At 43.9% G+C, this 12,369-nt stretch overlaps 1 protein-coding gene across 1 annotated transcript; it reads right to left on the bottom strand.

Annotated features, from left to right (window-relative positions):
- Nucleotides 1-6,695: 6,695 nt before the first annotated feature.
- Nucleotides 6,696-7,881, bottom strand: LOC105060015 (uncharacterized). Its single transcript, XM_010943567.4, has one exon. The coding sequence runs from the start codon at nucleotides 7,562-7,564 to the stop codon at nucleotides 6,869-6,871; it is 696 nt and encodes a 231-aa protein (XP_010941869.1). The 5' UTR covers nucleotides 7,565-7,881; the 3' UTR covers nucleotides 6,696-6,868.
- Between the last annotated feature and the right edge of the window lie 4,488 nt (nucleotides 7,882-12,369).

Genomic DNA, 12,369 nt, shown 5'->3' with positions numbered 1-12,369 from the left:
CTGAAGCAGTTGATTCTTTATGTTTAAGTACAAAAAATAACTCGGCTTTGGGAATAAAAGCCGACATTCAGTCGGTAGTTAAGGAAACTTGTCAAAGACTTATGATTCTGAAATTTTGATTGTATTTCAAATAATGTACATATCGACGATTTTATTGATAATCTATCTTCAAATTGTCGGCATTCCATATTCGGAGAATCACCGACCCTTCGAGAGTTTTTAATCGATATGCACCCAGTCTAAGAGTCTCGGATATTCTGTAAGATTTTTCCCAGTTTGGAGATAGTTTTTCTTGATCCAAAAGCTTTGATACTTCTGCTTTTCTTAAAATCAAATCTCCTGATCGAAAGACCTTCAGCTTGACTCTTGCATTATAATACCGGGCTATTTATTTGTCAATATGCAGCCATCTGAATTTGAGCTTGCTGTTAGAGTTCTGGAAGAAGATCTAAATCGGCTCTCTGACATTCAGAGTTGCTCGGTTCACAATATTGTTCGACTCTTGTTGATGGCAATCCAATCTCAAGCGATATCATTGCTTCTGTTCCACAAGCTAAATTGAAGGAGGATTCCTCTGTTGGTATGCGGAGAGTTGTCCGATACGTTCATAAGATCAGATATAGCTCTTCCATCTAGAGGTCTTTGGCTTCATTCAGTTGGGTTTTCAGCCCGTGCAGGATTATTCGGTTGGTTACTTTCACTTTATCATTTGATTGCGAATGGCCGATCGAAGTGAGTTTGTACGTAATATGAAATTTTGTGCAAAATTTTTTAAAATTTTGGTTGTCAAATTATCGATCATTGTCGGTGATGATGGTGTGTGGCAAATCGAATCTGTAAATAATGAATTTCTGAATGAAGTCTTTCATCCTGCTTTCGGTGATTTACGTTAGAGGTTCTACTTCTATCCATTTGGTAAAGTAGTCGATGGCAATCACTATGAATTTTTTCTGACCAGATGTCGGAGAAAAAGGATCAAGCATGTCAATCTCCCATTGTACGAAAGGCTATAGTGTTACAATCAATGTCAGCTGACTAGCCGGTTGATGTTGTATATTCGCATACTTTTGACATGGTTCACATCTTCGAATGAGTTCAGCTGCATCTTTTTTCATGGTGGGCCAATAATATCCTTGTCGCAGGACTTTATAAGCTAGAGACTTACCTCTCAAGTGATTTACGTAAATCTCTTCGTATACTTCTCTAAGTGCATAATCAGTATCTGTAAGTCTCAAACGCTTCAGCAAGGGGAGAAAAAAAGATCTTTTGTATAGATGACCATTTATCATCACATATTGAGAGGCTGTCCATCAGAGTCGTTTAGCCTCTGAGGAATCCACAGGAAGGATCCCATCAGTCAAGTATCGGACGATCAGATCTATCCAGCTCAGTTCGATAGAAAGCTGCAATACTTCCTCGACTTTGTCAAAGATCGACTGTTCAAGACATTCGACAAATGTTCGATCCAGCGAGTTGAAAGCAGTAGTAGCCAGTCGTGAAAGTATATCGGCTCGAGCATTCTCAGTTCTGGAGATGTGAAAGATCTCAAAATATTTTAAGCTCACCGTAATATCTTTCATCTTTTGAAGATACTTCATCATAGTAGGATCTAGAGCTTCAAATTCACCCTTGACTTGTCTAGCAATCAGTTGTGAGTCGGTGAAGACCTTCAAACTATCAATCTCAAGCTCTTTGGCTATCTTCAAGCCAACCAAAAGTGCTTCATATTCGACTTGATTATTTGAGGCTTTAAAATTGAATCGAAGGGCATATTCGGTGACTACCCCTTCAAAATTTGTGAGTATAAGGCCGGCTCCACTACCCTGTGCATTAGATTCTCCGTCAATGTGCAGCACCCAGGTCGACCCTAGGTCGGGGTCGGGAGTCGTATCCTCCTTTATTGTGTTGTCATCTGTGTCTTCTAGCTTATTGTCGGATATGGTACATTCGGCCATAAAATCAGCTAGAACTTGTGCCTTCATGGACGGTCGTAGGCAATATTGAATATCGAATTCATCAAGCTTTACTGCCCACTTTGCCATCCGACCTGACGTGTCAAGTCGATGTAAAATCGTCTTCAGTGGATGATCTATCAAAACTACAATTTGATGGACTTGGAAGTACGGACGAAGTCGTTGTGCTGATATAATCAAGGCATAGTCATTTTCTCTATCCTTGAGTATCGAACTTCGGTATTGTGAAGTACTTTGCTGGTGTAGTAGATTGATCGATGAATTCAGTTTTCATCCTTTTGGATGAGCATCGAACTAACTGCTTCTGCTGAAGTTGCCAAGTAAAGATACAATATCTCTCCGACCCTTGGTTTTGTGAGCAAAGATGGAAAAGCCAAGCATTGTTTCAAATCTTCGAAAGATTATTGGCACTCATCCAACCATAAGAAATTCTTCATCTACCATAAAGTTTTGAAGAATGGCAAGCATCTCTTGACCGACCTAGAAATAAATCGACTGAGCGCGGTAATCCTTCCATTGAGTTGCTGTATCTCTTTTTTTAAACTCGGATGCTTCATATCAACGATGGCTTTGATCTTTTCGAGATTAGTCCCGATTTCTTGTTGTGAAATAAAAAATCTGAGAAATTTCTCAGAAGTTACTCCAAATACACATTTGGTTGGGTTTAATTTTATCTGATGCCGCTGGAGTGTGCTGAAAGCTTCCTCCAGGTCTCGGACATGATATGAAGTTTGGAGATTCTTCACCAGCATGTCGTCCACACATACTTCCATGTTTCATCCGATCTGCGTCTTGAAGATCTTGTTGACAAGCCGTTGATAGGTAGCACCGGCATTTTTCAGATCGAAAGACATTACTTTGTAGCAGTATATGTCTTTGTCGGTCACAAAAGTCATGCGCTTCTCGTCTTCTGGTACCATACGGATTTAGTTATATCCGACAAAGACATCCATAAAACTCAAAAGTCAGTGATCAAAAGTCGCATCGATCAATAGATCAATTTTTGGTAATGAAAAGCTATCCTTCAGACAGACTACATTCAGATCAGTATAATCAATGCAGATCCTCTACTTTTTATTAGCTTTTCTCACCATTACCACATTGGCAAGCCAGTCGAGATATGTAGCTTCTCTGATGAAGTCTGCTGCAAGGAATTTGTCGACTTCTTCATTAATGATCTTTTATCTTTCAGGAGTGAAAGATCGTTTCTTCTGTCTCACCGGCTTAGCATTTGGATTATGTTAAGTCGGTGAGTTATTATTTCTGAAGAATTTTCGGATATGTCGGTGGCCGACCATGCAAAAATGTTGGCATTAGCTCTGAGCAATTTTATTAGTTGTTGCCGCTCTGAGTCAGACAATTGTGATCCAATTCGGACTATTTTCTCAGAATCTTCTTCTTTTAATGGAATGGAAACCAGTTGTTCAGTCGGTTTATCCCTCTCCTGATTTTCTTTTTGGTCCAATTTGTCAACAGGCAAAGAGTCTTCAGGTTTATTATTTTTGGTGGAGATAAGAAAGCAACATTGGACGAGTTGTTGATCTCCACACATTTCTCTGACTCCATGTCTTGTTGGAAATCAGACTAACAGATGGTATGTCGAAACCACTGCTCTCAGGGCATTAAGCCCGGATCGTCCGAGTATGGCGTTATAAGCCGAAGGTACCCAAATTACTGTGAACGTTATGAAAATAATGCTCTGTTGTGATTCGATCCCAGCGGTTAAGAGGAGAGAAATTTCTCCTTCCACTGTGACAGCATCTCCTATGAAGCCGACTGATGGTGTTGAGACTCTTCTGAGTCGGTCATTCGGCAGTCGCATTTGGAAGAAAATCGAATAAAATAAAACATCAGTTGAGCTTTCATTATCTACAAGGATTCTTTTTACATCATAGTTTGCTATTGTTGGTGAAACAACAACAGCATCATCATGGGAAGTCTGAATTCTCCGAACATCTTTTTTCAAAAAAAATATTACATTATCGAGTCATCGTCACTTTACCGACTCACCTTCGAAAGTTGCCCCCCTGTCCAGTCGTTCGGAGATCATGTTGATCACCTCTGCAGTCGGTTGATTATTTACAGCCTCCTCAGTTTGCAGTTGAGGTCGTCGATCTGCAGGAGATTGAGTCGGTAGATCTCTCTGATATTTTTCGAAATAGCCTCGTTGAATCAGGACTTCTATCTCATCCCTGAGCTGAATGTATTATTCGGTATCGTGATCGTGATCACGATGGAACTGACAATACTTCTTCCGATTGTGGTTCCTCGATAACACCTTCATCGATGAGGGGTGTCATAGATATTCTGCTCATTTGATCTCCATAAGGATCTGCGCACGAGGAGTGAAAAGAGGAGTATAAGAGTCATATCTACCGTAACTCGACCTTGGACTCCGTCGTCGGGGTGAAGCCCGCTTATTGGATGGTGGCCGACTCGATTCAGCCGGAGCTCCTTCCTTCTTTTGTTTCTTCTTTTTCTTCTGACTTTTGCCTTTTGTCTGGCATCAGTTAGAAGCTCTTTTGTCCGTGCGCATATATTTGTATGCACGCTCCAGAAGTTCGGCATAAGTCCGAGGGAGAGTCTTGTCCAAAGAATATATAAATCGAGATCCCCTTAGACCTCTTTTCATGGTCGAGACAGCCATATTTTCATTGAGATCTTTGACCTAAAGTGTGGCCGCATTAAAACGAGCCACGAAATCCCGAAGTATTTCAGTCTCTCCTTGTTTAATCGAGAATAGACTATCAGAAGTGCGTGACGGTCTTTGATTGGTGCTGAAGTGAGCCATGAAAGAATGTTCTTGCTGTCCAAAAGAATATATAATTTTCGACTGAAGCCTGGAGTACCAGGCTCGAGTAGCTTTCCGAAGAATTGCCGGGAAGCCGATGCATAAGAGGATGTTGGTGGCCCCTTGAATCGTCATGAGAGTCTTATAGCTCTCAAGGTGGTCGATCAGGTCAGTGGATCTGTTGTACGGATCCACTTGAGGCATCTTAAATAGAGATGGGATCGGTTGGTCCAAGATGTGTCGAGAAAGCGACTGGGTGGTGTGGAAGTCATAGTCGTTGGAGGACTTCCGACCTTCCACTTGAAACTGAGCAAGTTGGCGATTGATCTCTTAAAATTTACGTTCATAATTATCAAGTCGCCGTTGGAAAATTTCGGAGATGGAACCTCCCGATGAGTTAGAGGGAGAAGCAGATGGTGTTCGCAATCGCTCTCCCTTCCTTACTCATCCAACTGAGAAGGAAAGGGATGCCGTGAATGGTGGGTGACGCGTCGAGAGTGCCGCTGCTCGTCCCGATGAGAGAGCCGAGATGGCCGCTCTGGTGAAGGAGATTGTGATCGCCGTGGATGATGATGGCTGTGCCTGAATGGCACCGACTGCACCACCGGTGGCTGTGGTGGCTGAGTCTACTGCTATTGGAGGCTTCTGACTACCTCCGTAAGAACAGTCGTCTGCTGCACGAGTGCAGCGATCTGGACGTCTGTGGTGACTACAAGACATGAGGAACTAGGCTCTGCTACTGGAGAAGAGGGAGGAATCTCTTTCCGACGGAAAGAGTGTCTCGTCGATCCTGTTGCAGTCGAATGTTGGGCTCTAATTTTTGCCATGGTGAATATTGTCTCTCTTCTCTCCCTTCTTGGCATGCCAATCTGTTGCGGCCAACTTTCCATCGCCTGTCGTCGGGAATGAACACCTGCAAGACAACGTCCGCACTGATCAGATTTGTGTCCGACGATGACCCTTCGATGTTTAAGTTAGAAAGGAAAGTTGGTGAACAGTAGCTGTCAATATTCAAAGTAGCAGAGTTCTCGCCAGCAGTGGCTTACCAGCCCTGTTTTCCTTATCCCTTTTATAGACGAGGTTCTTGTAACTGCCGGACGTGGTCCCATGTTTTATGGCGCTAAATTATCGGGCCATAATCACGTAGTGGGTTATTAATTTCTCAATTATGGCACCGTGATGTGCGGCCGGTAACCGTTCGTGACGGTTATGGCATATTGAGTAGATTAACCGACTGTATGTCGGTAGTAGGCACGACCGTCAGTTGATGATTCTGTTGTATCGTCAGTTACTGATAATAAGTCGGTAATATTTGTTCAATCGATTAATGAAGAGTCGGAGTCGTCAGTTCGGTCGATGCTCCGTCGAAATTGTGTGTTCGATCAATCGACTATATTCGGATCAGAGTCGATCAGTCGGAGTTATACATTCGATCAGTCGGCTATTGCCGAGTTGGAGTCGTGGAAATCAAAGTCGGGGTCGGTGGGTTTATCTCAATAACTATAATACAACATGAATACCAAATCATGCAGCTTTAGTCGTGATGATGGAGTTTGGATCATCCTTGATTAATATTCATCAACTGTTCCATATGATTCGAGATATAAGATCGATGCGAGAGACCCATTTTAAGAATTATTCAATGGTTTAACATAAGAAAAACTGAATAGGCTGCATGCAAGAAAACAAGCGAGCAAATATAAACAGTGCGTTGGTTAAATTCGGTGCTTTCGTTTTGTCTTTTTTATAGCTGGAGGCGGACCTTGAACTCCCCATGATAGATTCAGCTCCCACTTTAATTCTTGCTTCAGTTATTAGGTCTCACCAACTGCTTTATTACTGTGAACCAAATCATTCACCCTCTGTGGCTAAAACATTATTATTTCTCGCTTTCAAAGAAAAAGGCTAACTGTTAAAAAAAAAAAAAAAAGAAAGGCTTACTTAAAAGAATATGATTACGAAAAAGAACAGATAAGAGGAAGTGGGCTTCTATGTTGCAGTACACTGGAGGCACCGAGCAGACACAAACGTGGGCCATCCAAAAGCAAACACAGCAAAACTGGAAAGACCCCCCAATACCCGAAATATTCACGACGATGCCACTCTACCGCAGCTCCCCTCCGGCACCACCGCTCCCCTCGGCGGGTGCAATGGCGAGATCCGGCCACACCGCAGCAGGCGCCGGAGCAGCGAAGCAGTCCATTCCAGCGCTCCCCAACCGCCACGTGTCCCCGGCACCGACGACCCCCTCCTCGTCCAGCAGGGCGGTGGGCCACAGCAGCGTGGTCCCCAGCCCGAACCCCAGCTCCTCGATGGACGGCGATGCCGCCGGTCCGGAACCAAGCCCGAGACCGAGACCGAGCTCGAACCCGGTCCGGACCTCGAAGAACGGCTCGCCGAGCGCCAAGAACCCGGCCGAGACCGGGCTGGAAAGGAGCGAGCCGAAGGCGGATGGGGGCGAGGTGGAGGCCGGGAGGTCCAGCGAGGGGGTCGGTGGGGCCAGGGTAGGGATGGGGCGGAGGGGCCGGGCGGCGGCGGAGGTGGCGGCGGGGGAAGGGCGGAGGCGCTTGCGGGAGGAACCGCCGATGGGAACGTTGCGCAGGGAGCCGCCAAGTGTCCAGTAGCGGCGGCAGGAGCGGCAGAAGTGGCGGGGCTGGGAGGTGTTGTAGTTGTTGTAGTAGCAGAACTTGGTGTCCCGGGAGTCGCACCGGGGGCACCGCTCCCTCCCCCGTTCGGCCGCCGCCTCCTCCGCTGGTCGCTCCGCCTGCCGCCGGCGTCCGTCTCCCATTTCTGACGGCATTCTTTTTGATTCTTTTGAGGTGTTCTCTGGAAATGGTGCGAGGAGGAGAGGCTTGGGTTTGGGGTGTAAGGGGTTTGGATTTATATAGGGAGCGAGTCTCCTCTTGTTTTCCTCCGGGGGGATGGGGTGGGGGTAGAGAGATTCGACGTCGTTGTCGGGGATGTACGGAGGATGAAAAAGGCTGAGTTGATGCCGAGAGCTTTTCAGGGAATTCTTCCAGGGTTATCAGGTGATGCAGCGTTTCTTATGGCTTCAGAGTTATGGTTCTAATCAGGCACCTTCCATTCTTATTCTCTCTTTCGCGTGTGTTTAAATGTTGTTGAACTTGAGGATGAATAGGACACAACTATCACTGTATTCAAATTTTTGAATTTCACAAAGTGGATTGGGCTTGCCCTGTTTTTTTTTTCCCTCTAGAAGGATCATATGATCGGTGAAGTGTTTCATTTAGGTTAGTAGTGAGCATGGATCTCATACAGTGGGCAGTTTGTAGTGTAGAATGTTATATAGCATTTTCGATGACCATTATCAAAAAATAGATGGCTATTAAACAAGACAGCCTTCTACGCCATAATTACCGATCGATGATGATGGCTGCTCATCTTTTGATGGTGGCTATCAAGCATTGCATGGCACTCTACGTTGCTAACTATATATAGCGGAGGATTCTTTCATGTTAGTAATATTTAGGTTGAGTCAAATTAAAGACCAATCAGTTATATGTGGTTTATATTTTGATTAGATTTTAACTCTACCTGCAAAAGATATTCAATAAAACTCTTTTTTTTTTTTTCGTTGAATTGTACAATTGTAAATAATCAAATGCTACATCCATTACATGTTACTACAAATGCCATATTCATCGCACTATTATTCAAGACTTCCACCAATGCACCCTTTTATGCAATATTGCAATATGATATAACCATTTGGATTATATGTAAAGTAATTCATTCTTCCCTTAATGTTAGGTGTGATTTAACAATTTTATTGTCGAACAACTAAAATAATTTAGATAACTTTTCCTTAGAAATGAGCAAGATAAGCTCTGATATTGATTTTCTTTAGCTATGCTCCTTCCTTTGTGTAATATACTAGATTATGCTACGTACAATGTACATGATCATGGATATGTTTGTGAATTTTAAGAGTTTAAACTGCGAAATAACTCTGCAAAGAGCCAATAAACTTATGAAAGTTGGTTTTGAGAGTTTAAATTGCAAAGGAACCTTGTAGAGTTTTTCTAGTTCCCATAAATATATTTATGCTCAAATGATTTAATTTATCCAATTTATCAAATTTCTAAGCTAATTCGCATCATATATTAGAATTGAAGCTGGGTCATTAGCTGATCAAGTTATTGATTTTATTTACACATGAGAGAATCTATTCTAGCCATCATATTCTAAACAGAGAGTTTGCTTAAAAAATAGTCAGATGTTGCCCTTTTCATCTAGTGATGGACACCCTACCACTGTAATACCAACCTGATTAAGTGCTCGGGTCTTCGGTAAATCTAATCTCTGCACAAGAAGCTCTAGATATTTTGATGGTTGAGCAGGTAACGATGATTATATACCCAAGAAAAGGGCAGTGAAATTATTTCAAACACTTTGGCGCATGCAATTAAGAATCCAAAACACATTAATAAAACTAGCACGATGTTGTAAATGTTTAATGGTGTTCATTACAAATAGCTAACCTAATACGAGAGGCAGGCTGATACTATAAACTAAAATACAAACTGGAAATTTGAGTTCACACTTGATCAGAGGGCCCAAAAGTCAGATGTAGCATGATAAAACATGGAAGAGAGAGAATATATGGAAGATATATGTTTATTCTTTGTATCTTGCATTCATGTACATCAATTTACAACTTAATAACATAACTAATAAGAAAAATATATCTAGATTAATAAGAAAGTATCAATTGCATCTGAACTAGTACATGCAGCACTGTACAGCTGCAGGACTAGAAATCATCCTTGTTGGAGAGCTCGAATCAGCAGCCGAGGTGGGGCCTATGTCATGCGGGATCTAGCGGCCCAAACCTGTGTGGCTGTAGCTCGGCGACAGGACCCATGGACCCACCTCAGCTACAAATCGTTGACTGGGACGCAAGCATAGCTGAATGGTTGCTCCAAGATGGGGCTGCAGCCTCTGCCGCTCTTTTGGCTGCTAGCATCTGGAATTTTCTGACACCATAGATTGAGAGAAGCTCCGTATTAGATACGGGCATAGATGGTCGCATGCGGACGAAAGACATGGCTCTGCTCCGAGACAGCGTATCCAGCCTCATAGAGCTGGGCTACTCGAAGCGTACCAATACCGCATAGCCAAGACCGTTGATCAGAGGATCAGACGAAGGCTGGTGGGTCCGAGTAAGTTGTGTGGTCTCGGGCAGCAGCCAGTCTTGACTGCTGACGTGTCAGATATGGTCAGCAGACAGGATGCCTTCCCCAAGTCTTGTCAATCTCTGCTTCTGTCGGTCCATGTCCTGGTTTCTTTTTCTTGGTTGGCCATCACCTTTGCCAACCATGAACCAAGGAGCTTGAACTTGCCGTCTGTCTCTATGGTTCAAATTAACAACGGTAACTATAACGGTTTTGGAGAGTTGAATAAGTCTCTGATGATCTTTCTTAGGTGCGCATAAGAGAAAGGCTTCAACAATGATACATCTCTCAATAAAATTTGTCTTAGAACTTGTTATTCCTCGTTGCAAGGAGAAAAGAAAGCATCTATGCAATTCATATGGGTATTGGCGCGGGCTTATAGGCTAGTTGGGGGTTTGTAGGAGGACATATAATTAGTTGCAGACCTTCTGAATGGCCCACCTGGTTGTCCTGCATGGACAACCTCAGCAAGCAGTCTGACTTGTGGATATATTTGTAGCAAACTAATAGAAATACAAGATCAGAGTGTGCTATGACGAGTGGACAACCTCAGCAAGCAGTCTTACTTGTGGATATATTTGTAGCAAGATAATAGAAATACAAGACCAGAGTGTGCTATGACGAGTGTCACAGTGAAATGGAATTCTTATCTGTTTCTTAATTAGGTCAGTTGAGGCCAACTTAGCATGTCAAATGAGACAAGTAAACAGGAGAGAATATGCAGAAGTAACACAAATATCACAATTTCGGTTAACATATAACACTTGTATTGCATCTTTCACTGGCTGCCTGTACCATGTCAAGTGCTGCCAGTAATTAAGAGTGCCACTAGGCTTGCATGACATGATCTTGTAACATTGTAATGAATTTTTTATGTTACAATATTGGCAAACCAACCATCTACAATGCTACGCTTGGATGCTTGTAGGTTCGTTTTTACTTGCTTTATTATTCATGGTGTCTGGTGATGGGAACACCACAGCAATAATTGAGTTCGTTGGGGAATGCGGCGATGCCGACCGGCCGAGGGAATAGGATCCATTGCCCATAGGCTGGGTACGGCGCGGCGAGCAAGTGGCAGGGCCGCTGTTCCCTGATCACGGGTTTCTCGGTCCGGGCACCTCCGTACCAGACCCGGCTCGCTTTTCCCGAGGCTTCGTTTCTCTCACCGAAATCAGGGGCGGGATCGGATGCTTCCCCGCTGCGCCTGGCGCTGGCCGTCCGCAGCTAAACGCTTCTAAGGAGCTGGAATTATATCCTCAGCGGTATATCAAACTAATTATTTTTTATCATAAAAAAAAAAAAAAAGGAAGCTGGTGCTCCGTCTCCTCCTTTGGTGGAGAGAATTTAAAAAAAAAAAAAAATACAAAAGGGTACCAACAACTCTCTTCCTTAAGCTCGCTCTTTGAATGCAGACATGATCATGAATCGAGCCCTTCATCGATTGCAGGGTTCTAGAGAAATTTAGGTGAAAGATGAGGTTAGAATCGGTGGCAGGGCAGAAGCACTGGATGATCAGAGCCAGATTCAGTGAATGTATTTTTTGAAGATGATGGTGCAGAAAAAAGATAAAAACAGGGCATTTTAGTTTTTCTTTGTTTTTTTTTTCTAGATTTTTTTTTTTCTTCTTCTTCTGCCGTCGAGGACAGGCTGGGAGTCGTAGAGGCGCGGCTCAATTTTTCTCTCCATCAATGAGGAACGGTGGGGGCACAGAGGGGCGTAGGATGCTCAAGAGAGGGTCGAAGGATGCGGGTGGTGCTAGCTCTCCACTATTTACTTAGGAGAGGGGCGGCTTAGCAAGGACCCCATTCCCTCGACAGAGGGTGTAGGGCACTCATTTCCTCTCTTTTTTCTCTTACACACAGGTGTTCAAACGTTGGTCTGGTATACTGATTGTTGTGCTGGTACACTGGAGGTAGAGTATAATTTTTCCTTAGGAAGAGAAGTGGTAAGTTGTGGGGAATGGATACGTATCGGGTTTATAACATGCAATCTATTTGAGCCCCGGTCAAGAAAGGATATCGCGCCAATTATATAATGCCACGTGGACTTTTGGACACCTCAGGTGCACCCTCTGGCTCAGCCCTGCAATAGGAGTGTCTGAGCACCACCATCTCCACGATCATCTGATGCCCTTTGAGACGCCCCGGCTCCTTCACCCTACCGAACTCCAACGCCACCACCTCGCACTCTACCATGACCTCCCTCGCCCTCCACTATACCTCCCTCCCTCTCTGGAGCAAGGAGGAAGAACAGGAGGGCTCTCTGAGCTAGATTGTATTTGATGGATCTGCCCGTTAAGGATGGTGATGTTAGTAATGCAGCTCACCTTAGGCAGACAGGAGATCGCTGAGAATCTCGTGAAGGCTACCCATCCAGTTTTGGCCTTATCCTTGAAGAGCTAGTGGGA

The sequence above is a fragment of the Elaeis guineensis genome, chromosome 6 (genome assembly GCF_000442705.2).
Source record: "Elaeis guineensis isolate ETL-2024a chromosome 6, EG11, whole genome shotgun sequence".
Lineage (NCBI taxonomy): Eukaryota > Viridiplantae > Streptophyta > Magnoliopsida > Arecales > Arecaceae > Elaeis > Elaeis guineensis.
The sequence above is the reverse complement of the archived record's forward strand: the minus strand, read 5'-3'. Positions and strand labels throughout refer to the sequence as shown.

Bases quoted from the DNA above. Each gene is read 5' to 3' on its own strand.
- LOC105060015 (XM_010943567.4), bottom strand. From the start codon at position 7,564: ATGCCGTCAGAAATGGGAGACGGACGCCGGCGGCAGGCGGAGCGACCA.